The sequence below is a fragment of the Ambystoma mexicanum genome, chromosome 6p, assembly GCF_040938575.1.
Source record: "Ambystoma mexicanum isolate Mex_15411 chromosome 6p, UKY_AmexF1_1, whole genome shotgun sequence".
NCBI classification, from domain to species: domain Eukaryota; kingdom Metazoa; phylum Chordata; class Amphibia; order Caudata; family Ambystomatidae; genus Ambystoma; species Ambystoma mexicanum.
In genome coordinates this window covers 1,192,973,346-1,193,001,196 of record NC_090935.1, presented here as the reverse complement: position 1 = coordinate 1,193,001,196, position 27,851 = coordinate 1,192,973,346, and the positions used below count along the sequence as shown (strand labels likewise).

The window sequence follows — 27,851 nt, the reverse complement described above, 5'->3', positions numbered from 1 at the left end:
CCTCTTCTTGCATGGGGAGCTGCTGCTCCTGCTCCACCCATGGAGTGAGTGCTTCGGGGCCTCTTCCAGTGGAGGGGAGCCTTCATGCTCCGACCCGCTATCCTCGGGGCATCGGAGGGACGGAAGACACACGGGCGTCACGAGCGCTGTGATCTGAGGTGGCGGGCACGGCGGGGCGCGTGTCCGTCTCGTCGCCAGATGTAGTGTCCTGTAGGTGGACCTCCTCACACTCTCGATCGCTCTCTCTTTCAAGGAAGAGGCTGACACAGGAGCTGGGGTGCAACACCTCTTATCTTTATTGAATCCCAACACTAACTGCTGCTTTGCGCGGTAACCCTTCCCCTTCCTGACAAGTGGGACGCAGCCCACTCAGCAAGTGATAACAGAGAGAGAGGACTGTTCCTCTCTTCGATACTACGGTGATACCACAATAATATAGCTACATTGTATACAGGCCCACTACTGACTAGCAACAAAGGCACAACTAGGAGGAGTGACTTAGTTTATGGCATCAGCAGCAAAGAAAGAGGAGTTGGGATTGAAGTAAAAGACTTATATGGGGGAGGGTCCCTGCTCATTGGTTGCCTACAGGGCATGACCTGGCCTCCATGTTGGATTGGGGAGTTCCCCTACTTTGACTTTAAACACAGTTTCAGTTCTGTGGATCAAACTTTTTGTTTGTAAAGTTTTTTCTTTGCTGCTGTGTTAGTCAGAAGTAAGTTTGTCTGTTTGTTTGTTTATTCACTTATTACGCGCTCCAGATCCAGAGGTAATAGGGCGCAACATTAACAATAATATACAATGTACAAATATACAAATTACGGAAGAGTCACTCTGTTGAGCCCTCTGACTCGGGGTAGAGACATATAAATTCCAGCAGTAAACAAAGTTCAAATATACAAATTACAATAAGTAAAGAATAATGCATAATATGAAGCCTCCTGTCTTGACATAGAATTCATGTGTGTTGGCGGTCTCCGGATGCCGCCGTCCGTGAGCCCCCCACCCCCCGTGACACAGAGACACGGAGACAGCGGTGCTACCAGTGTGGGCTCCCCGGGGACTGTGTCGTCACGGGGAACGCCTCGTTTATTTAACTGCGCACGCGACGGAGTGAACGTCACCCCGTCGCGTGCGTACCCTTAAAGGGCCAACGCCACACTCCTCCTTTTCCATAACAACAAATTGGAAACAGGAGGGACTAACTATCACACATTTATAAAGCACACAACTCTGTCAACTCCAAAAACCCCCATTTATTCACAGCCACCCTGGATCCCCCGCGGGTACCTGTCACGGCCTGACCATTACCCCCAGTCAGCCTCCCCAGCTTAGTCCGTCACATAGTCTGTGAGACGGGCAGGTTTCCCACGCCCTGTTCTCAGGGGGTACCTCCTGCCAACGTCCCTGGCCGGTGTCTCTTGACCTGGTCTACCTCGAGCCGGAGAGTCCACGGCGGGGATTTCACCCCCACCTTCATCCAAGGCACCCTCACCCTCTCGGTTGTCCGGGCTGTCCACTCTCGGGTCGCCGATTCTCCTGAAGAAGGAGGCATTCCTTGTTACAGACGACGTCCCGTCAGATGCTGTCACCATAGAGCCCTTGACCGCCACGACATCTAGAGGAGCGGGTTCATACGTGAGGGACAACTTTCCTTGTGGGTGGCGATTCCTCACCAAACCCTCATCTCCCGGCGCGATGTGCGGGGGTCTCAGGCCCCTCCGGATGTTTTCCATCTGCGTCCTGATTCGTCTGTCCTCTTCGACCTGTTCATTGTCAATGACGGCAGGGTCCCTGTCCCCCACCTCCGGTATGACGTCTCTCGGGCATCTCTGGAAGAGAGCCTCCGCCGGGGCCACACCCGTTGAGGAGTGAGGTGTGGTCCGATATCCCCGCAGGAAGACGTACAGGGCCCTCTGCAAGCACTCGCCCTTTCCATGGGTGATCCTGAACACTTTGTTGAGGGTGCGCATCATGCACTCTGCCTCCCCGTTGGCCCGGGGCCACAGTGGGGTTACCCGCCGGTGTTGAATGCCATACTCCCTCATGAGCTCGGCAAAACTCTCGCCTTGGAATGGTGCCCCGTTGTCGGAGCACAGCACAGAGGGCAGGCCATGGGTGGCGAAAATCTTCTCCAGCGCCACCACCACGTTCTCAAATGCGACGGACTCTATGAACTCGACCTCCGGGTATCGAGACCACTCGTCCACCACAACTAGGAAGTGAGTGCCTCTCGACGTGGACCCGGAGTCTGCGTGCACTACTTCCCATGGCCTGGTCCCTCTGGGCATCGCTTCAATGGATGGTTCCCGCTGGGCCGGTGCCGCAGCCTGGCACCATACGCATGACGCCACAAATGCTTCCACCTTCCGCTCGAGTTCCGGGAACCACACCTTCTGGCGGAGGCGAGCTTTGGTTTTGGGCGCCCCTTGATGACCCTGGTGCGCCAAGGTGATGACCTGTGCAATTTTGGCCTGGGGCACCACGATTCTCTCACCCCTCAGTAGCAGCCCCGACTCTGAGAATGTCAGTTCTTCTCTCACTCTCCATAACTGCTCGAGGGCCACTCTGGCTTCACATGTCCTGCGTTCCACGGCCTCCAGTACCGTCTTCCAGGTACCCCTCTGCATGGCTTCCCTCAGGATGGCGAAACATTCGTCGCCTTTTGATGCAACCTCGAGCTCTTCCACCTGCATGGAGTTTGGGGTGGCCATCTCCACAACCAGGCGGACATGTTCGTCAGCCTCTTCCGCTGATGCAGACTCCTGCGAGTCCCCTCTTGGGTGTCGAGAGAGGTAGTCTGCCGCGTTGTTAGCCCCTGGACGATATGTCAACGACACTCCATACTCGAGCAGGGCGAGCATCCAGCGCTCTATTCTCACTGGTGGACGGGATGATGAGCCCGCCATGATCGGCAACAACGGCTTGTGGTCCGTGACCACAGTCACGGGGCGCCCCAGAATGTAGAGGCGAAAATGTCTGCAACCCCACAGCACCGCCAGGGCTTCCCTCTCAATCTGGGAGTACCTTTGCTCGGTGTCGGAGAGCGCCTTACTGGCGTATGCTATGGGTCGAATCTCCTGGTCATTCCCCACTTGTGTAAGTACTGCCCCCAGTCCATATGGGCTGGCGTCCACAACGATCTCTGTCTGCAGACTCGGATCGAAGAACGCCATGGTGTCGTCCGCCGCCAAGGCACCTCTGATGTCATCAAATGCCGCCTGCTCAAGGGGGCCCCACTGCCAGGTGGTGTCCTTCTTTGTGAGCGATCTCAACGGCTCTGAACGGGACGCCAGATTCCTGATGAAACGGCCACAGTAAGTAACCATACCCAAAAAGCTCCTCACCTCCGCAACATTCTCTGGCGGACTCCTTGATGTCCCTCACTTTGCGGGGGTCCGGCGACACCCCATCCGCCTTGAACACGAACCCAAAGAATTTGATTGTTGTTTTCAGAAATTCACACTTGTCCTTGTGCAGGGTGAGTCCCAGCGAGCGCAGGCGTTCAAAGGTCTTGGCCAGGCGTGCCAGATGCTCCGTCTCCGACCTGGCATACACCAAAATGTCGTCGCTAATATTAAGGACTCCATCCAAATCCGCTAGTGCCCCTCTTATGATGTTTTGGAAGACCTCCGCCGCGGAAGACACCCCAAAACTTAACCTCTTGTATCGGTAAAGACCTCGATGAGTGGTAAAGGTTGTGATGTAGCGGGACTCGGGGTGCAGGACCACCTGATGATAGCCTGCTCTCAGGTCCAGTTTGGAAAAGAACCTCGCCCCTTGCAGTTCTGCTATGATGTCATCGATGGTAGGGGTCAAGTGTCGCTCCCTCTTTATGGCCTTATTGGGGAGTCGCATGTCCACACAGATCCTCACCGCATCCGGCTGTTTAGGCTTGCGCGCAATGACAATGGGAGACACCCACGGGGTGGGGCCCTCAACCTTTTCAATAATGTCCAGCCCCACCAGATTGTCCAGTTCTCGATCCACCAGATCCCTGAGATGAAAAGGAACTCGCCGGTGCTTCAGCGCCACTGGTTGGATTGACTCATCTATGTGGAGCCGGACCGGCTCACCCACCAACTGTCCAATGCCTTCAAACAGGGAGCTGTGTTTGGCCAGGAGTACCTGAATGTCGTCTAAGTACACTGAATATGCAAATGTGACAATTCCCAGCGCCGCAGCACAGCAAAGCAAGGTGTTGTCGCTCACCGGGGTGACATAGAATCTGGGCCGGATGTGTGAGTCCCCATATTGAACATCAGCCACGAATGCGCCGTCCAGAGGGAGGGGCTGATCGCCGCCGAAAGCGAATATGCATGCTCTCGGTGCGGTCAGCGTGGGCGGGGCCTGCATGGTATCATACTGCTGTCTGGCCATCACATTCACGGACGCACCGGTGTCCACTAGCATTGGTACAGAGTCACCATTGACAAGCACGTTGCACGTGGGCTGTCTCTTGGAGCGGGATTTCAGCATGCTCACACTGGACACGAAAAAGACGTTTTCCTCGTCCTCTTCCTCCTCCTCCTCTTCCTGAGGCGCCCCTTCGTCACCCTGGTCCACCTGAGCGACGTTGGACGTCCTTTGGGGTCGGAAGAAACCAGCTCGAACAGGCCCCCTAGGCACTATTTTGGGAGCTGCAGATCTGCAAATCCTGGCGAAGTGGTCCGCGCCTCCGCACCTACCGCACTTAACCCTAGTCGCAGGGCATTCAGCTGGGTGCGGGAGATCGTACCCACACTTTGGGCACGAGGAAGTGGTCCCAAGCGGGCGCGGGCTCTGAGTGTTCATGGGGCGCCTCGCTCCACGGCCTCTTCCGACCGCGCAGACCTCCTCCACCTTGCCTGGGCGGGCACCAGCTTCCATTCTGGTCGCCCGCAATTCCGACACCTCGTGGCACCTTCCCAGTTCTAGGATGCGAGGAAGGGTGATGCCAGGCTCGCGCAATATCTGGCGCCTCAGTTTCCCAGAGACACACCCCTGAATGAGTTGGTTGCGAATCATGACTTCAGGGTCGTTCCACGCACATGGCACGGCCATTCTCCGCAGCCGCCCATAGAATACATCCAGAGTCTCGTCATCCTTCTGTCGAGCCGTTCCCATGAGAAAACGTTCATAATCGGCGTTGGCCATTGGCAGAAAATGATTATGGAGTGCATCCTTTGCCGCCGCAAACGACCCATCCGCCGGCTGCAGGGACAGAAATATCTCATGCACTGCTGGGCCAGCAGAGCACAGGAGAGTGGCCAGCTTGCTGTCGTCGCTTGTCTCCATCATGGCCCTGAAGTACATCTCAAGCCTATCCATCCACATCTTCCACCTCTGTCCCAGGCTTGACGGAGCACCCGAGGTATCAAACTCAGGCATTGGCTGTAGGGACCCAGGTGGTTTCAGCGGGGGAGCAGGCGGAGGCGCAGCAGCAGCAGCAGCAGCAGCTTGACTCCTGGTGGATAGCGCACAGGCACCCCAGAAGATATAATTGATGGGGCCGCACTCACCACCAGCAGTCAGCCTCCAGAGATGGATTGAATTCTGCCTCTCACCAGGCACACTCCTCGCAGATGTATCACTCAAGCCAGCAGGCAGACAATGAAGTGTCCAAAAATTGAGCAGGGGGAAAGACCCCTAGTGCATTCAGCAGGCTTCCTATAGAGTCTCACCCATCTACTCGGTGAAAAACAGTAAAAATGTCAATGAATCATTCTGAAATTGACACGTGCTGTTTCCAGCGACTGCCCGCCGCTGAAATATCCAAAAATTATGTCCGGATGGCTCACCGACGCTTCGCTATGAAGCCGTGAGTCTCCGAGGCCTATTCATCAAGATGGCCGCCGGCCGCGTGTGTCGCTTCCTTCTCCGCGGTCAGAATTCGCTGGAGCGTTCACGTAAGATCATCTACGCTCCCAGCAAATGTCTCCGCCTGTTCCAGGAAGTGATCCCGGCACTCGTCGCCACTGTTGGCGGTCTCCGGATGCCGCCGTCTGTGAGCCCCCCACCCCCTGTGACACAGAGACACGGAGACAGCGGTGCTACCAGTGTGGGCTCCCCGGTGACTGTGTCGTCACGGGGAACGCCTCGTTTATTTAACTGCGCACGCGACGGAGTGAACGTCACCCCGTCGCGTGTTTGTTTGTTTGTTTGTTTTATTTAGTATAGCGCTCCAGACCCAGGGGTAAATGGGCGCTTAAGGATAGGTTACATAATTACAGTAAATAATCAGTTATACAATTGTGGCGTTAAGATGCCAAATATAGAGTATACAGGCAGGCAGTGGGAGCATTTCAAGGTATGTACAATATATACAGTTGGTACAGATCTAAGACAATCATCTATTCAAGGTATGTACAGTAAACGCAAGTGGGACTGAGCTTAATTTATCTGGGGATTTCCTTCTCTAGAAGCCAGCTAATGACTGATCTTCTGAACAGTTGGAAGGATTTGGTCAATTTAATACTCAGTGGCAAGGTGTTCCAGAGTTGAGGGGCAAGGACACTAAAGCTTGAGCCCCCCGCTCTTTTGGCGGAGAATCTGGGCACGGTGAGGCAGAGAGTATTGGATGATCTGGTGAGTCTTGTGTTAGGCTTGAGGGAGAGTTTGTTGGTGAGGTACTGGGGGGCAAGGTGATTTAGGGCTTTATAGGTGAGGCAGAGGGTTTTCAAGTCGATTTTTTGTTGGATAGATAACCATTTACAAGCTAGTCTTATGTGTGAGATGTGCTCTCTCCTGGGAATGTTTAGAGCTGCTCTCAGCGCATTATTCTGGAGGATCTGAAGTTTCTTGATTATAGCTTGGTTGGCACCAAGGTAGAGGCTGTTGCAATAATCGAGCTTAGATTGTATGAGGGCCCTCGCCAGAATGAGGCAGCTGTTTGTAGATAGAAAGGGTTTACAAGCCCTAATTAATTTCCCCGTGTAGGCGGTAGCTGAGGCGGTCATATTAACTTGTTTGGAGAGGTTGGTATTGGCGTCTAGGTAGAAGCCTAGGGTTTTCACATGGTTTACAACTGGAATGATGTTGCCATCTATGATGAATTTGGAGTAGTCAGGGCTGAGTTTCTGTAGGTTATTGGGGGAGCCGACCAAGAGGAGCTCAGTCTTCTCATCATTCAGGCAGAGGCCGTGTATGGCCATCCATGCCTGAATGATGGCGAAGATTTCGTTGATCCTGGTGGCGTCAGTGTTGTAGTTGCCAGTGATGGTGAGGAGTATCTGGGTGTCATCCGCGTAGTTAGTGTAGGTGACACCCAGATGGTCCAATTTATCAAAGAGGGGTTTGGTAAAGATATTGTAGAGGGTAGGGGAGACGCAGGACCCTTGTGGGACACCGCATGTGATGGGGATGGGGTCTGCTGCAGCCAAAGATGAAAAAACCCTCATGGTTCTATTGGCTAGGAAAGATTGTATCCAAGTGACAGCAGAGTGTGAGAAGTGGGCAGCAGATGAAAGGTGGTTACAGAGTATTTTGTGGTCAACCAGGTCAAAGGCTGCTGAGAGGTCTAGGAGGAGTAGGATGGCTGCTTTGTTGTTGTCCTTGATGCCATCAATCTGGCTTTTGAGGTCAACGAGGGCTGTTTCTGTTCCGTGTTGAGGACGAAAGCCAGATTGACGCAGGCCTAACAGTTGATTGGTCTCCAGGTAATCTTGGATTTGCAGGTAGGCGACTCTGTCGAGGATTTTTAGCAGGAAAGGGACCGTAGTGATGGGTCTGTAATTGGTGGGTATGGCCGGGTCGAGAGATTGTTTTTTTAAGAGGGGCAGAACCCAGGACTGTTTCAGGTTGTTAGGTACAGAATTGGTTGAGAATGAAAGGTTTATTAGTTTGGAGATGAAGGGGGCTAGGTCTCGTGCAGCATCTTTGATGATCTGGGCGGGGCAGCTGTCCCCTTTACAATTAGAAGGTTTGAGGGATGCTATGATTTTTTGGATTTCAGGAATAGTAACCGGTTTGAAAGTGAAGCCAGAGGTGTTATGGGTCGGGGTGGGTGCGCTAGGAGTGAGGGCATTGCTGTTGGCGAGTTGTTGTCTTTTGGTTTCAATTTTGTTTTGGAGACCAGTAATTTTATTGGCGAGGGCATTTTGGATACTGGTGCACCAAGGCTTGTCCTTCACGCAGGTATCGGTAGGAGGGTTAGGGTTTTCTAGTTCCTTCAGGATGGTGAAGAGTTCTTTAACCGACGATTGGGCATTATTTATTCTAGTATTGTAGGTTTCCTTTTTAGTGCGGATTATCTCTTTCTTATAGAAGGAAGAGATGGTTTTGAGATTAGATTTGTTTTCTGCAGTGGGGTTGGATTTCCATAAGGCTTCCATCTTGGCTTTCTTTTTTCTTATGGATTTGAGTTCTGGTGTGAACCAAGGGTTCAAGTGGGCTATGGGTTTACCTTTGCGTTCCTTTAGGGGAGCGACAGTATCAATGGCGCTGGTGAGGGCATCATTGTAGGTGTTGACTAGAAGGTTCAGGTCGGCAGTGGCAGGCAGTGTGTTTAGCGAAGGGAGGATCAGAGGTGTGAGGGTCTCTGCTGAGATATTGCGCTTGTTTCTAGACAGGCAGGCTGGTGCACAGGGGCTCTGTTTGGGGTTGGGATTATTTAGGTTGATTTCAAATGATATGAGGGAGTGGTCAGTCCATGCGAGTGGTTGTGGGGCTTTGCAGGTGATATTACAGTTGTGGGCTGCAATCCAATCTATGGTTCTACCTTTCTGGTGGGTGGGTAGTGTAACGACTTGAGTGAAGTCGTGCTCGGATAAGGCGTTGGCCAGGGAGGCAGCTGGAGAGTCGTTAGGGTCATTAAATCCTAAGTTGAAGTCTCCTAGAATGATATTTTGGGAGTGGGGTTTGGTGTTCTCTGCTATGAGAGTGGTAATGTCTTCCTCAAAGGATCCTGTGGGGCCTGGGGGTCTATATATTAGTTGCACAGTAATGGTACTCTTGGGGGTAGTTTGTACTTTGTAGGTGAGGTGCTCGCAGGACTTTAGCGGGGGGGAGGTGATGTGTCTGACGTCGAGTGAGGATTTGAAAATGATAGCTACACCTCCTCCGCGAGCATTAGGTCTGTCTGCTCTGAGGATGGAGTAGTTGTCGGGGAGGGCCAGAGTGAGGTAGGGTCCTGCTGCTTCATGTAACCAAGTTTCTGTAGTGGCAAGGAAGTCGAGGTCTCCTGAGAGGATAATGTCAGCAATTTCGGTGGGGTGGGCTACTAGAGATCTAACATTGAGTAGTGCACCTTTTAGAGCAGTTGCGTTAGTGGTCATGGCACTATCCTTAGTGGTTGAAGTTTTAGTCATAGGTTTGGTAGGCAGTTTGCTAGAAGTGGTGGGGAGTCTAACGCCAAGTCTATTATTGCGGTCTTGGAGGGTGGGGTAAGTTGTGGGACAGTGATCTAATAGGTTGGGAAGGAGAAGGTTGGAGGCAGTATGGTTGGCATTTGTTGAGTTGGTACTGTTAGGTAGGATGTTGGCTGGTGTGGCCTTACTTTTAGCGAAGAGTTGTTGGTGGGGGGTGTGTGAGAAAGGTGGAAGGGAGGGGAGGAAGGGTGTGGGGCAGGGGATGGGGTGGTGCCTAGGGCAGCCTAGTTTGGCTAGTCCATTGTTGTATGGTATGTAGCTGTTATTGCTACATGGAGTGTTATTGTTTAAGATACAGAAAGGGAACATGGTGAGTATGAGCCAATGGATCATAATTGGAATTGAGGAGAGCGTGGGTAGTTTGGTTGTTGGCGCAGTAGGATAGGCAGGGGCAAGATTTGAACTAGCTGGTGTGGTGCGGAGACGGGCAATTTTAATTAAAGCACAGCCGAGGTTATAGATTGAAGTTGCTGTTATAGTGCAGAAAGGGCAGTTTCAGTAATACCGCTACAGATGGCACAGGCTAAAATCGAAGTTGTAGCTAGGGTGCAAAAGGGCAGTTCAAATAAAGCCAACATAGGTAGGCACAGGCACAGAAGAGTAATTAGCACTATCACAAAAATTGCCCTCGTGCATAGCTCTCAACCATTTCTGTCGCAAAAGCCGGTGAAAACACCGATTCTATTTTTGGCGGGTGAGAGCCTTTGGAATGAATGGGCGTGCAGGAGGCTTGGCGGGTGAGTCAGCTCTTTACAAGGCGGGTGACACCCGCCAAAAGCGTGTGAGTTGAGAGCTATGCCCTCGTGTAAAAAAAAATCTTTCAATGCATTTTCGGTTGTATTCATGTGGGTGACGAATGCAAGAAAGAACCCAGGCCAGCCACCACACGGCCTGGAGAGTCCTACTGTTATGCTGTGAGCCCTTTCTGATTGGTGCTGACTGTGTGGCCCCCTACTGCGAGAGAGACCAAACACCACCCATAGTGTTTTGGCGTTGAGTGTAAATATTCTATTAATTGTAGAAACACCTTAAAATGCAGATTTCTATACAAACATTACATTTACTTTTGAATAATAATGTTTTAAAAATCATTTAAAGGCTAAGTGCATTGGTTTAAAGTAATGCCACAAGAAAACACGCGACATTCTTTATTAAATTCGGCGCTGTTAACCAAACTTTTTCATAGTCCTATTTTTTGAGCCGGTCCGTAATGGTAACGTAACCTTCACCGGCGAAATCGGCGTCCTAAATGGATCCACTGTGTGGTGGAATCTAGCTTCATTTTGCATAGCATTGAACTATATCTGCATCAACTAACAAGGCTGTAGGCCCAGCGCCATTACGGAAATGCAAAGAAATGTGTTGCGCGGTCTAGTGTTTTGAGACTTCTGTGTCGCTCGCTAGGCCCATGTGTTTCACCCCTTTGTGTTTAGCCCTACCTTGGTGACTGTACGTTTCTCCACCCTTGCAGACCAGCGCATGCTAATTGGCTGCAGGGTAGGGGAGCGCGGTGACGTGGGCACATTCCCCTGTATGTGACCACCCTGCCTGCAGACAATTCGCTCTGATTGCATTATAGAATAGGTTCGGCGCGGTGGCGGCAGTTGGGTCTGGGCAGTGAGTGGGCGATGGCAGAGACGCATCAGGGAGTCCGTCGGCGTAGGGAGGAGGATGGACAAGGCACTGGGGGTGCAGTAGGCTGCGGGCCGGAAGATGAGGAGGTGGAGATCTTTTTCTCCAGCAAACGGAGGCTGCAGCATAGCCCGCAAGAGGAGGAGCGGCTGGAGCGCGAGCATTTCTGGAAAATCATCAACGCCTTCCGATACTATGGGTAAAGAAGGGTGAAAACATATGCTTCTGTCCGGGTAATGAGTGCTACCCACTGCCTCACCCCAAATGTTTCACTCTACCCCATACCTCACATATAGGATCGATGGAGTCCTAGCATGGTATGCTTGTGGCTACTTCCCAGTGGCTTCCTTAGTCAATGATGAGCACCTTTCTGAGTGTCACCTACAGTGGCTGTAAGCATTTTGGAGAAAGTGGGCACGTGTTAAAGTAACCACGTAAACGAAAGTAAACCAGTATTAATGCACAGAAGCAAACATTAGATTTTTCCACTGCCAGCTGTCCATTATCTACAGGGTTAAAATGGGCAGGTACTCTGGTAGAAACGCATTGTGGAATAATCACCTCCTCGGATATAATGGGCGCTTCAGGAACCGTCACCCTCACTTCTATCACAGTGGTATTTGGTAATTGTTGCATGAGACAACGTCTTTGCAATCAAATCTAGCATGAATGACTTAAATGCACCCGTTAGGTAATCGTGAATAGTCCCTCCCATCTGTCTTTTCCCTTATCGGCGGTTTTGTGGAGCAAATTGCCTCAATGGACCAAGGCACCCACTCCACCAACTCCCATGAGCTGCAGTTGCTCCATCAAGTACAGTCAACAGTGGCGTCTCTAGAAATCATTACTGGGGGGGTGCAAACCGGCAGGGACAAATAGAAAAGGGGAACAGGGTGGTGCCACATTCATTAATGGTCGACTTGGACCCATATGGTTACAAACAAGTGGCATTATGCAAGTTCAGGGTAGGTTTATATAATGAAAGGTCTGCATCAAGTCAATACACACCCTAAAAGGTTAACTTATGTTGAACAGTTAAAACAAGGCCCTTGTGTATTGAGCACAATTCATCACCATTTGTTCATCTACCTTTAAAACCATGAACAATTGCTTGCATACATAAAGGTATGTACAGTCTGCAAATTGACCAGTCTTCTTCCTTTATGATGTACCTTCAAGGTACAACCTATGGCACCCTGGCCAAAGTATATCTATGAAATGGACCCTCCCCCCCCTAATATTATCCATAGAAGGGACACCTATTCATGAAAACGGGATAACGCTAACATCAACACAAAACGATCCAGTGTGTCACACTGTCCATATATCGTAGACCTGAGCATCACAGTCTATTTCTTGTTAGATGAGACTTGATCTGGTCATCAACCCTTCACAATGGTTCACATTGCATGTCTTCATATACACCTAGCCAGAACAACTTCATGTTTGGGCATAGACAGCATGTTATTTTATTAGAAATTACTAAATCAATCTACACAGCGTGATATACATGTAATCATCAGACAATATCTCTGCACATATACATCAAAATGTAACCGTACCAAGTAAAGTGCAAATGTTTAATTGTGCTACGTAAACAGATATATCATCTCCTTTAGAAAGGGGAACGTACGCTCACCAATAGCCAGAATATCGGACTCCACAATTGGATATGGGAGTTATTGATGCAGTTGTTGTACACCTTCCTCGTTGAATACATGTATTACCAAACTATTGCAGTGATCTAGCTTCCAAATATGTTTATCACGACAACTATTTCATAATGTTGAGACCTATGCTAACACACTACGGACCAATGTGTGTCCCTGTTTGGATGAACAACACATAGGAAAACACACTATAAAACCAAATGTCTATAAAAATCAAGATGTTGCCACTTTGTGTTTCAGCCCTATACATGGGAATCCACTCGTCCATAGTGTCTTCCTAAGAATTTTGAGGGGGGCCTTCATCAGGATATAAAAAATCAATGAAGAACAGAGATGAATCCAATGCACATCTTGGTTTGGAGATCTTCAATTCAGAGAAAATCATCTGTAAACAAGACAAATTGCAATCACTTACTGATCATACTACAACCAGGTGGTGCCAGTGGGTTAAGATCAATCTGCTGAGATTGACATTAATGGATGTTCCATAAATGTGCCGGACTTGATTCGAACTGTGGAGAAATCTTTTGCCTTAGTTTCCTTTTGGATCCCCTCCACAGTACACTCCTTTCACTCTCTGATTCTTTTTAATTATTTGCCATATCTAAAGATGAAATTAATTGAAGCGTACTCCTTAAATTGTGAGGCAAAAGGCCTCTTAACATGTTTAGTAACAATACCTACACCAGCGCAGGAGAATACAGTGAAACAATGACCTGCAGGGGTATCACACGCAGGCATCCAAAGTGATGCATCAATTTGTGTTCATGCCACATTGAACTTCTATACAGGCAGCTACTGGTTGCTTGCACATGCCAAATCATCCCTGGAACATAAAATACTTTCCCTTATATTTATATTCTTAGGCCTTTAGATAGCGATTTTACAGACAACTTTTTGACCCTTTTTTTTATTTATTTATTTATTTTTTTCTCCTCAAAGAACGCTACTCTGTAAACATCCATGAGGGACTGAAAACAACAAATACTTTTATTGTGGTTTTTATTTAAGAAACACTATCGAGATCTGGTCACATGATCAAGCGCAGGCCAGAAAATGCACCGTCTCATCTTGTGCTTAGGGATCCTATATCCAGCTACAAGACCACCTGAGTATACTTACTCTGATAAAGGATAGCCTCTCTCCCCTCCTCCCCCCCCCCCCACAGCATCATCCTTCATCCTGAACAACGCTGTTGTTCAATCTGCCGGCTCCTTACTTCATGGTAATTCTATGACGCCCATTTTAAAGTGAACTAAGCAATCACATTACCTAATTATTGAAAGTTCGTAATTCTTTTGAGCTTGGGGACATTCAATTATTTTTTTCCACCATATGGGTTTTTACTCGCCCTTTCCAATGGGCTGCAACTAGATATTCAACCCCATCGGCTGATTGCGAGCACCATACTGCACCCTATGGACTTCTGACTTCATGGTGCACCCAATTCTATGACGGCCATATTGGGATGAGCTGAAGGTTGAATTTCAAATGCCCCATTGTTAAAAATACCTAATTCATTTGAACTTATGAGCTAAAAATTAAACATAATTTCATCAATGCAGGTTTGTTGCACTCATTACAGCAGGCTGCTACTTATTCAACTGCGAACTTCCAAGAAAAAGTGTTTAATAAGTTTAAGTACGTTCGACCATAGTTATAAATTGCCATTCCGTATTTATTTAGGTAAGACCACCGAAATGCACCTACTGTGGTCATTTTCTCCTTGGAAAGAAACATATCTTTCTGTCCTAATGGACGGGAACATATTTGCTCATTTGAACTCCTTGACTATGCACTTGCACAGTTCATAGCCATGTACTGCTAAGATAGCATGGTACTCCCATGTCTCTAGCGGACATTATGTAGTGGACACACGATTGGTAATGTATGTGCTCCACTGTTGTGTATTCTAGAGTTCATTCAACTCGCAAACCATATATTTAGCAGCACTCCTGGTATATTTGGACCATTACAATAAACTGCCACTGATCATTCTGCCAGGCATAAATCGCCCATCATGAAATACCCCTGGTTCAAAACATACACACAAAAAAGGGGAAAATGTGCAGGGCTGACCTCTATAAATTCATATAGGATCACTGAGGGAATTAAAAACATTGCTGGTTTCAAAAACCCGATTGATTACCTAATGTGTTTTCACAGTGAGCGTGCATCGAATAAGGAGGCATTTCCATCACTGCTTCAAAATGTCAAACCAGACCATTCAATGTGGTTATTTAGACCTCTTTGATTTGTGTTTATGTCATCTGATCTATTTTTGTTCAACCCATATGAGCCATTTGTCCCAGTCACCAGCTCTTGAATGCGCCTTCACCACTTGAATTATGGTCCAAAAAAGATCAGACTGCTCCTGGTTTATCGCAGTGCTCAACCAATGGGGTTTCTTGAACTTTATTTTGAATGCATGATCGTGCTCACAAATTCTCTGCCGGATCTCCTGGGATGTCTTTCCTATCTATATTAATGAACACTGGCATTTAATGTCATAAACCACCCATTTTGTTCTGCAATTTGTACAGTCTCCAAGTTCCCATTCAAGGCAATACAAGTCCATAGACTTAAGATTCTTGGTGCGGGGACATACCAAGCAATTCGCACATTGGAAATGTCCCCTCACTGGTGGTAACCCCCATATGTTGGCAATGGTGGGGCCCGCTGGCTCTTGTTTTTCATAGGTGTGGGTGAGGTTCTGCCTAATGTTAGGTGTACGTTTGAAGACAAATCTCGGCTTCCTGGAGTTAAAATCATTATTTTTGAGAATATGCCATTCTTTTATCATCTCCTTATGCAGATAATTACTTTTAGTATTAGGCAGAGGTAGGCATAAGGTGAGACAAATGCATTTATTTAAATCTCAATATATTAGCCCATCTGCAGAGCGTCCTCTCAATTCTTTTTTCAGCGGTTGCAGGCACCCAGCAACCCAAACATCCCACTCTTCCACACATGACATTCCACACAACCTCATACATCATCAAACACACTACATTACTCTTTGGCATGTATATAGTCACACATGTTATTTGGTCAGTAGAGAATTTCTCTTTTTGGCAAATAAGTGGTCCTGTTCAAATGTTTCTCTCCTCCTGGCTATCTTAATAGTACACAATGGATATCCTCGATTAACCGTCTGTAAGACTTCTGTATGTTTGTTAAATTCCTTGCCTGTGGTACAGTTTCTCTTAATTCTAATAAACTGTCCATAATGCAGATTTTCTTTCAAGGCTTTTGGATGAAAGCTTGCGAAATGTAGTAAGGTGTTTTGATCTGTTTCTTTATGGTAGAGAGATGTATGTATCTCTCCCTGTTTGGTCTCCAACAGATGCAAATCTAGAAACAGGATGGGGTGTTCATCCAATAGTGAACCCTAAATGTGGGTCTTGGTTAAGCCTTGTTGTGAAATTATGCAAGTTTTCAAGTGGATCCTTCTGAATGAACACATCATCAATATACCTGTACCAACAGGAAATGGATGATGTGAAAGGATTCTAACCACAAGATTTTCTTTGTCTGGGAATTATACACATAGTCGCCCCCATACTAGTCCCTGTATTTGCTTATACAGATTATTCTCAATAAGAAAGACCTTTTAAGTTAAGTCTCACCAGATTGGTCTTAACCCTTCCGCACCACATGGGTGTAGTATGATCAAGTGATTGGAATCTGTCTTCTTTACATATTTTATTTGAATTGAAGGTCTCTGAACCAAGAAGGGCATGGGATTCATCTCTGTATTTCATTGATTGCTGTGTCCTGATGAAGGCCCTCTCAAAATTCTTAGGGAGACACTGCGGATCAGTAGATTCCTGGGTATCGGGCCGAAACACAAGTGGCGACATCTTGATTTTTATAGACCTTTGATGTTATAATATGTCTGCTTGTCTATATGTTGACACACATTGGTCCCTAATGGGGTAGCATGGGTCTCCACACTATGAAATGGTTGTAATATACACATTTGGAAGCTAGATCACTGCAATAGTTTGGTAATACATTTATTCAGTGAGAAAGGTATATGAGGACTGCATCAATACCTTGCATATCGAATTGTGGAGTCTGATATTCTGGCTATTTGTGTGGGTTTCTTCCATGTGCCCCTTTTAAATGAGATTATATATATCGGTTTATGAAGCACAATTAAGCATTTGCACTTTACTTGGTACTGTTACATTGTTGCACTTTGAAGTGTATGTGCAGAGATATTGTCTGATAACTACATGTATATCACGCTGAGTAGATTGATTTTTGTAATCATTCCTAATAAAATTACATGTTTTCTGTGCCAAAATTTTTTAAATGAAAAGTTGTTCTGGGTAGGTGTATATGAGGTAATGTGAGCCATTGTGAAGGGTTGATGACCAGATTAAGTATAGTTTCCTTGAGTCACATCAAGATAGAACTGTGAATGTTACCTTGACTCACCTCCAGAGAGGACTGTAACAATTAGTTGGTGCCACATTAAAGATGGAACTGTAGAGTTTTTCTTTTTAAGCTGGAATCACACCTAGAAAGTACTGGGATTATCACCCTGTGCCTCATTAAGATAGAGCAGTGAACTCTAGCCTGCACCAAACCTAGAGAGGACTGTGAATAATAGCCTGCGTCACAACTAGAGAGGAGTGTCTCTATTGGCCTGCGTCCCATCTAGAGAGGATTGAGAATATTATACCGGCGTCCCATCTAGAGTATTGTGAACATTAGCCTGTCTAGAGAGCATCGCAATTTATTAACCTGTGCAACATTAAAGTAGACCCGTCAACGTTGGCCTGCCCCATTTCCAGAGAGGATTGTGAATAGTAAACTGCTTCACAACTAGAGCGGACAGTGAACATTAGTCTTCTCCACCTCGCATCCAGATAGGATTACAAACATTAACCTACGTAACCCCTAGAGGCGCATTGAGATTACAAACCTGTGTATCTTCTCAGCCTCACATACGAAGATTGTGATTATCAGTTTATGAAATTTCTAAAGAGGATTGAGATTACAAACCAGTGCCCCAACTATGAAAGAATTGTGAACACCAGCCTGCCCCACGTCTAAAGAGGACTGGGAATAATAACCTACTTCCCACCAAGAGGGGATTCTGAAATCTTCTGAACATTAGCCTCCGTCACATCTAGAGAAGACTGTGAACATTAACCTGCCTCGCCCCTAGAGAGAACACTGAATATCAGCCTACATCACTTGCAGAGAAGGTTGTACAATTTTGCTCACATAAACGGTTAGTTTGCCCCAGCTATATACCGACGCCAACTACATCATCCCCTCAGCCAATAATCACACCCTTATTATTTGTTCTCCTTAGCCAGATAGAGAACCAGATTCACTGTAGCTAATCAAACCCCACTACAAGACAACCAACCACTCTGTCACTAGACAAACCAACCTCCCCTCAGACTAACCCCATGAGACAAATGGACTAAACACGAAAGCATGACCGCGTGCAACACCACCACACCCATAAATCATACATGCAAGGAACAAAAGAACCAAATGAAACCAACCAGGAAAAGCACCTACAGTTGTACACCCAAAAACAAACAAAAAATATGACGCAAACCGAGAAAAGCACTGCACATGGGCTACCGCCCCTGCAACCTCAAACAAAACTCAAAAGGAACATAAACCAACTAATTCCAAGGAACCCGACTCCGACAATCCAAATACAAAACCTCCATATCAACTCATCAACCTACCGCCAAGTAACACAAAAATGAAAACGAATACCACCACGAGAAAGACCTATGCGAGAGGGAACAAACCCAACTGAGTGCCACCACAGATCCACAACTGGGGAACACACACCCACTAACAGGACTGAAAACAGAACGAACGCTTTCAGTCCTAAGAGAAAAGTCTCCATTGAAACACTTGTGTATAGGCGCGTTGTAAATGCCATATCATATCATACCTAACACCATACCTCGCAATCAACCACTCAATGAAACCACTCAAGCAGACGAACAATTCAAGAAAGACCGACAACAGAACATAGCCACGCAGAAGAAGGGGCAAGGCCAAAGAGAACAAGAACGCAATCGACACCCAGACCCCATATATCATAAAAACACGAGGATCCACCTTTCAACAGCCACGAAATACAGAAGTGGAACGTGAAGAAAACAAAAACCCTAGACTTAACCTGGAAGAGCTATTTGACGACACACACGACTGTACCACCACCACAACCGGAGACCCACATGGAAGAAAACCAAAACACCAATCAGATGACAACACCAATAATAAAACACAGGCTAAATCAAACCATAAAAATCCACTGCAACCTAGTCCACGCAAGATCGATGTCAAAACACACAACAGAATCTTCGACCTGCTGTGCGACAACAGCATGGACATCCTATTCGTCACAGAAACATGGCTGGATGATAAATACAAAATCACACTCAACAGCTGCCTCGCCACCAACTTCAAAGTCATCAAAAACATAACCATCCAACATGAACATCTGATAATCCTGGGGGACTTGCAACATATGGTTTGAAGAAAAACACGGTTACTCACAAAGTTCACTAATCGGGCAACTAGCAACCATGAAACTACAACAACTGGTCAAAGGAGCAACACACACAGCAGGAGACACATTGACCAATTTTCGCCAACAAATATCTTATCACCACTGCACCACTGATGCAGATACTCTGGAGAGACCATCTCATCATCCCATTTGTGATCACGCTACCAACTAAAGCAACCAACCAGCCCCTCAAACTCCTGACCACCACAAAAAGAAACTGGAAAGCTATCAAAGCAAGCAACCTAATAAATATCTTGAACTCACAAAACCATCCGCAACCAAACTGGACAAGCCAGACCTAGACGGAAAAACAGAGCTACTAAATAAATCGATCTCTGATACAATAGACAGCCTCTCCCCTGGAAAAGCTGTTCACCCCTTCAAGAAAAAGATCAATGACAAAATGGTTCACCCCCCTACTAAGCACCATGATAAAGAACAACAAAGCTGGAACTAGAATGGAGAAAAGAATATGACCATGGTAAGTAGACTCAGTTCCAGAGGCAAATCCGTTCATACAAGACGGAAATTGAAAAGGCACTATGACGACGTAACCACCAAAGCCACCAACACACAAAAAGAAATGTTCAACATCGTAAACGAAATGAGGAAACCACCAGGTTGCGACAACACCCCGATACCTTCACAGAAGCTATGCAACGACCTAGCAGACAATTTCAAAAATAAAAACCACAATCTTACATACAAAACAACGGACAACCAACCAGATTCGACGAAGAGCCAGAGCACAAAGTCCAAAACATCCCGCAAATATCAATAGAGAGATTCATCAATCTGGTAAAAAAGATGGCAAGAAAGCTGGCTCTCCCATGTATTCCTGCCCCCCAGACATTTACAAATCAATCCTCCCACAAGGAACGCCATTAGAATATTGCAGAAATCTCTTGAACCTGTCGCTTGCAACAGGGACTGTATCGCAAGATTCAAATCAGCATACATTAAAACACACATTGAGAACACAAGTGGCGACGTGGAAGACCTTTCCAACTAAAGACCTATTTCAAACATCTCCTACCTGACAAAACTCCTAGATGACTATGTATACAAACTAAATCAAGAACACGTAGAAAAGCACCAGTTGCTGGACCAAGCACAAGTGAGATTCAGACACGCGAGAGGAACAGAAATGGCACGCCTATCCATCTGGGATGACCTAAAGACAAATGCAGACACCAACACAATTTCCGCCCTGATTCTACTGGACCTCTCAGCAGCATTCGACACTGTAAGCCATGACATGCTCATCCAGAGATTAGAAGAAATGGGTATAACAGACCTAGCAGTACTCTGGATAAAATCATTCCTAGCAAACGGAACAGAGACTGGATAAAACCCTTCAAATCAGCTCCAGAAGTGAACGACTTGAGGAGTACCACAAGGATCCTCACTATCACCACTGTACTTCAACATCTACCAGGCTCCACTAATGAAGATCTTCAAAAAATACAATCTTATGTGGTACAACTATGCAGACGACAACACTCAAATCATCTACAAAATCGAAGACGCACAAGAAGCAAGCACAACTCTAGGAGAATGTCTCAAAGAAATCTATGACTGGATGAACGCCAACACCCTAATAATCAACCCAGGAAAGGCAGAAATCATGATTAGATTCAAAAACCAAATATCATGTGGCCAACGGAATTGGGAATGGCGCCCATACCATCAAAAGTAAAAAATCTAAGAGTCTTAATGGACAACACACTAACATTAGAACCACAAGTAAACGCCATAATTAAGAAATGCTTCTTCCTCCTACACTCAACAAAAAGAATCCTACCATTCCTGTCCTTCACCCACAAAACACTGACAATCGTTGCCCTCATGTCAAGAATCGACTACGCTTACAGCCTCTACCTCGGAATGCCAGAATACCTACTGAAGAAACTGCAACACATCCAAAACGCAGCAGCCAGACTTCTCCTCAAACTCTCTTGAAGAGACATCACCACACTGGCGCTAGAAATGCTACACAAGCTTCCAATCAAACAACGTATCACATTCAAAACAATGTGTATAACACACACAGCAATCAGCGGCAAAGGAGGTGAATTCCTGCAAAAGAAAATAACCATGTACGAGCCGACGAAACTCCTCAGATCAAGCAACGAAATCCGCTTGGAGCCAAAACCATACGCAAGGAAAAAAACGTGTGGCTCTTTCTCCCACCTGGCAGCAAAAACCTGGAACAACCTCCCAAAAGAAATAAGAAACCCAAAAGACCACCTGAAATTCAGAAGCTCAAATCCTGGCTCTTCATGGGCTCAGAACCAGACGGAAACAACTGAAACAATAAAACCAAAAATACAAAAGAGAGCTAACTAACAACAAACCCATGACGGACCAGAAAACACAGAACCAGCAGTAAAGGGGACCACCCACAGAATCTAAAGAGATAATGCAAGGCTTAACCGATCACAAGCGACAATCCAACCTGGACCTAATGATACCGAACAGGGCTGACACGGACAACAGACACAACTAATAACAAAACCCAAACTAACAAAGCATCCCGCCTGCCAGACAGGACAACATAACGTCATGTGTTAAACTGCCAACCCAACGCAATCTTGCATCCACTAATTGACAATTACCTCACGATTACTAAATAGCCAACCTCAAACCAAGCTCTCCATATAAGCATCCCACTAGCCAAAACAAGTCCACTAGTGTCCCACTAAGAAACCTGCACCTAAGCTAGCAAATAGGCGATAGAATCCACTACTAACGTATACGAAACAAAGGCAATCTCTGGAGATGGACTTGCATCCTCTAACCTGACACACACAACCAAAATCAACTGCAGACATCGGTATGGTGACTGCCTTGCGTAAAATCTGGACATGTTGGTGATAACTGAACCGCATTGCTTCCAGATGGGGGAACGGGCATGTGCCACAATTGGATAAATCCATGGGGACCGGTTTGCATCATGCACAGGCTCAGCTGGGAGGGCTTGCCTGAGTAACAACAAAGATAAAATTGTAGAGACTGACTGGCGTGACATATGGACAGAGGCGAGGAACAACCTTGTGTCATCACGGAACAAGATCACTGCAAGGAAGGACGTTTGTCTAAACCTTGAAAGACCCACAAAATGATTGTGCATCTCTACAGACAACAATGATAATAACCAACCCTACTAAAACCTCACCCCTCTGCATACACCTCTCAAACGCTAAACACAACCATACCTCTAAAAACTGCACGCACTTTACTACACTGCAACAACAAACCAACCAAACACAGCCTTACACAACAGCGGATACCGACCGTATACCGCACCAAGAAGCTCAGCGAACAGTGTTAACCGAACTAGAGCTGCCAGCAGCACTTCACAGCTCTCTTGCTCTTTCTCCAAACTTTGTCCTACTAATGTACCCGAACTGGCCCCCCCAACCCTCTTTTTTCAGATCGGCCAGAGTGCCAGGACACCACTCCGATGGTGATAGTGCACGGTATAAATATCCTTTAACATTAACGTAGTTTACAAGAAATCTAACTTTGATGCTCCTCTCTGCGATCTAATGACAGGGTGACCTACTGGATCTTTTTGTGTTGATGTTACCCTGGCCAAGTTACAATGTTACAACTTTAACTTGACAGTTTAATGCCTTCCTTATTGGCCCCACTCAGTGTTTTAAACCAATAATCCACAACATTGTACCATCCAAACCTGTTACATTATTTCAAGTTAAATAATAATGCTATGTCTATAGTTGGTGTTCATGGCAGATGCTTTCCCTCGTCTAAGTGCTTTAATCGGTGTTCTAACCCACATTAATCGTAATATAATGTAGAAGTGGTCTTGTATAGCAGGTTTCTGAAAGTTGTGGTGACCTTCTGACGTTAGTTTTCCGAAAACAAAACAAGATGGGGAGGTTATAAGGGAGAGGCAGGTAAAAAATAGGTGGCATTGATGAATGCAGGCTTGAAGGGCCAGAGTCATGAGTGCTGCTATGGCTTTATGTGGTTTGTGGCATTGACAATTTGTTGTGTTCCATATTGAAGGAAAAAGTCAAGGTTTATTAGATGACCGTGCTGGGATACCAGAAAAGTCCTTGACAGAGTATAGTATTTATTTATTTTTGCATTTATAGCAGCGCACCAAACCCTGAGGTATCAGGGCGCTAGTTGCAGTAAGTGCAGAGTATTCTTTCTTTAAAAAAGCCGGATAACGTATGCAGGTTGCATCGTGAGGTTCCTTCGAGCATAATCTGATGAAGCTATGCCTCATGGTGCGGGGGGCTACATCAAGTATATAAATACATGAGACAAAATTGGGGTAAATGCACAAACTGGCCAAGCCACGCCTCATGGTGTGCGGGGCTACATCGGGTATACAAATACATGTGAGACTATATTGTAATGCTCAGTTAGAACAGTGTTAAAGTTGGAATAACACAGCAGGGCTGCTGGGTCAAAATAGTGGGATACATGGGGGGGTTACAAAAAGTAGTGCATGTGCATGAGAGACAAAATAGGTTGCAGTGCACAATGCTGGAGGGCCTTGCATACCATAGTATGTAATAGAACTAAAGATATAGGTGTCTGTGAGCTTTGAGATGCTCCCCAAACTGTGACTGTGATGGTGCTAACGGGCATACATCTCCAGTGTGCGTTAAATTAATTTCTTGTAGCTTATAAGGTGGTAGTAGATTGGGTCGATGAAGGTGTGGTGATTTGATGCTCCTCAGGAGTCAATTTCAAATGTTAGCGTTATATTAAATCGGTAGAGTTCAAGCTGTATTGTATCCATCTGGATGAGATGTTACTGTTCTTGTTTCCATTTTAGGATGACATTGGGGAGGTTTCAGTGTCTTGTGTGACTGTGACAGGGATAGGGTCAGATCTCCTGATTTCAGTGTTGTGCACAGGCGTATTGCACATATCCATGAGACTGGTGCGAATGGATCAGTCTCTGTTTTGTCCTGTTTGTGAGGGTAATGCTCTGATCAGTCTGCGTCCCGATTTGTGATCTGTTAAAATCTGACTGGTCTGTCCCTTGGAAGTTGCAGGACCAAGGTGGTGCATCTGCGTGGTTCTGTTGAGTCTTAGAGCCGCAACCTGGCATGTAAAGAGGTTGAACTTTCTGCACGGTCCAGCCTATAGAGGGTGTAATGATAGTTTGTTACAATCTACTAAACATCCCGGTTTTGAGACTTTTACTGAAGATTGGGTGATTGTCATATGTGCCTGGAAATTGAGTTCCATAGTTGTACTTTCACAATAGCCAAAAACGTTACACAGACCCCCTAAGGGCACTGAGCGTGCTACCCTTGTTAGGAGTGAAATGCATGCCACCACTACCCAAAACCTAGAAACAAACCTTCTAATTTGCACCAATAAGCTTACTGTGCATCTGGGTACGATGACCTGTGCTCCGGCAATAGGTAACCCTCCCACAACTTTGAATAGATGTGAAGCAGCAACATAGCATCGCTCAGAATTAACTGTCAATTTGAAGCTCTGGTTAATAAACCAGGCAATTATACAGATTTCTTAGGCACATGGGTGTTAGACGCAAACGATTCCAGCCGCCCTGAACGATTAAGGCCTGAGTAGATTTAGTATTGCATTGATCTACTGTCCCAGTCTCCCAGTGCCATGATAAAGGTCAATTGATCATGATCACTGTGAGCCTTCTTAATCACTTGGAATTTATTTATCATTGCAAACAAATCTCTGTCCGTGTAGACTGTTGATAATTTCCTGTTGGTTATTCCTACACCAGGTGGGCTTGGGAAGGATATCGGCTTCAAATGCTCCATTTAGTATTAAAAGTTGTCTTTCCTACATCCGCGCCATCCATCTGGTTAAGGTTGTCCTACATGCAGTGTATATTTAAATCACCAACCAGGATTGTGGTCGTTATTGTCAGATCTAATATGATAAAATCAAGTATAGCTCTGTCTTTTAGAAATGTATCTGTTGTAATTCCTAGGTGCTTACAATGATGTTTATGAATGCAATCACTTTTGCATGAAAGGAAATTCTGACCAGCTGTATAAAGTCATTTGGATTTAACCATTGCTCCAATTTACATCCGGATGGGACCTTTGTGGCGACTAGAAAACCTGCCATTGGTCTGCCCTTTGCTTTTGTTACGGCAGGTATTGCTAGTACAGTAAAATTATTCCATATTGCTGTTTGAGATAATTCGGTTTCCTGGAGCGCAATTATGTCAACTTGATCTAGACTGTGAGCTGTCGAATGTAATAAATGTCTTTGCCCTCGAGTATTCCAGCTAAACCATCTGAAAATCTTGTAATTGTTGAACCGGGGATTGCTAGCTCAGTATATCAAGTCATTTTTGTTTAGGATATTTCCTATATTTGGATTCCTGTCTGTCATAGGTAGGTCTCTGCATACAGACCATTTTTATATTAAGCGGTCTTTGCTTAGAATTTATTGGAAACGTTCGACTTTTTCAGACTCTACTTCTCTTGAGATGGCAGGTTCATAAGTGAGGATAACACCCATATCATATAAGGCATTTCTCGCCAGCCATATAGTGTTTAACAGTATTCTCGATTAAATCCAGAGTCTAGCTGCTGTTAGGTCAAAATCATCCAAGAACTCTACCCTGTCTATATGTGCCGTTGTCAAATCATTAAGACTTGGGATCTCATTAAATATATTTAGTATACATGCCCTGCTAGGGTCATATGAAGGAAATGGTTTTGATCTACATTGTATCACTAAATTGTGAATTTGGGTTGAAATTTTGAAAGGCGCTTAGAGATTTCATAGTCTCCTTGGCAATTTATCTCCGTTTGGAGTTCTGCATAGTCGGCCCCGTTTCTTTTACAACTTGGATGTTTTGGGATGCTGTTGCAGATGGTTTCAGCATCAGGCTCTTCTGTGTAAACTGGTTATTTTTAAAGTGTAATGAGACCGATTTAGATATCCTTCTTTGTTCTAGGGTTAATTTTTGGCTGAAGAGCCAGTTTCCATTAGTCCCACGTAGTCTTTTTTTTTTTATTTTTTAAGTTATTTTTTTTAGATTCAATTTCTTCGATTAGTTCATCTAAAGGCTCATTTGTGTGTAGCAAGCTTACGATGTCAAGATTTTTTTGACTTGAGTTTTGATTTGACCTTGCTATGCTAGCATATTTTTTTAGTAATTGCTTGAGTAGCATTAGAGAGTCGGTTTCTTTGTCTTAATCATATATTTTACAAATTGTTTGGCATATCCTTTTTTGTGTGTCGGTAGCATTTTGATATTTTTGGTCTTTTTTTGCTGTCACTAATGCACTTTTATCTGTTTTGCTGGCTTAGTCTTCAAATTCATTTCTGTGATTGGCTTAGAAAAAATACCATCATTGTTTTGATTATAAATGCTTTTTCCCTTTTTGATGCTTCATATTTGTTCTATTTATATCTAAATCAAGCATCTCAACAGACTGTCTCACATCACAAGTGACAGATTCATCTGTAGTTTGTGTTTGGGCTGTCAGTACATTACTTTGATGTGGTTTTATTTTTTTAGTTCTTGTGTATTTTTGGAGATCATAACATCATGACTATTCTCGGCTATCGTGATGTCACTCACGGGATGGATCATAATTGTTTTCAGTGGACCCGTGCTAACCTTGTCAATAATCCAGAGTTTGTTGTAAGTTACACTTTGGGACATTGATCCTGCTGTAGAAGCAAGATTTTGTCTAAGATTCCTGATTGTATATTTAATTTATTATCCATAACCTCATGCAATTTCATCAAGGATAAGAGTGCAAGGTTCATTGCTGTCAGTGATATTTGAAGTAACAAGTTAGAACACTGATCAGATTGCACAGGATTGGGAGAGGTTTTTATCATTGGTTGTTTTGATGATGTAGGATTAGAAAAGGAAATACAGTGGAGATAAATGATTAATCGATGTTTCGAACACTATGGGCGATTGTGATATGGCTGAATGGTGTCTTACAAGGCTTCGTTAAGTCGAGGGCAGATAAGGTCGCACAACTTTATGGGATAGAACGTGTAAGATTGCTCGGCGGTATTCAGCACATGCTCCCCCAAAGCCACTTTACCAGACGTATCCGCAGTCTGCTCGATGGTCCTGCAAATATCACCAGCCGGAGGTGAATTCATCATGATAAGATCTGTTATCACAGGGAAATACCTCATAATTTGGTGATAAAACAGTCACTGAATCTTTACTTACTTCCATCATTCTATTATTGCTTAACGTTGCCTCCATCTGCTGTTCTCGTGACCACCATTAGATAGTGAATCCATTGTGATGTCACTAACTTGCTGGAGTACCGATGGTTGGTTGGTTATATAGATGTCATTGATTTGCTGCCTCTTCAAAGAGTTTAGATTGACAATTTCTGTTGCAAGAGGCTTTGTTAGAAGTTGAGACCACACATATTCTGTCAGTGGCTGCCAGGTTTGCACGTGCAGTTGAAGTACTTGGTTTTGTGGGAGTTGTAGTATGAAGCGTTTTCGGCGGCGTTCGCTTTAAATGTTCCACCAATTTCAGGGTTTCCATTTTCGAAGGCATATCAGTTTTTAAATTGTATAGAGTTGCTCCGTTATGTCGTCAAATACACCTAGGATCAGGAATCCAGATGGCGTTTAAATGATATGCTTGTCCCACTGTTTGTC

The 27,851-nt window shown here is 45.6% G+C and overlaps 1 protein-coding gene across 1 annotated transcript in view; it reads left to right on the top strand.

The window, feature by feature from the left end:
- The first annotated feature begins 10,772 nt into the window (after positions 1–10,772).
- CARNMT1 (carnosine N-methyltransferase 1) overlaps positions 10,773–27,851 on the top strand; it is a 486,389-nt gene continuing 469,310 nt past the window's right edge. Inside the window, exon 1 of the mRNA XM_069625830.1 lies at positions 10,773–11,178. Coding sequence (XP_069481931.1) covers positions 10,976–11,178 — 203 coding nt within the window. The 5' untranslated portion in view covers positions 10,773–10,975. The remainder of the gene's footprint in view (positions 11,179–27,851) is intronic.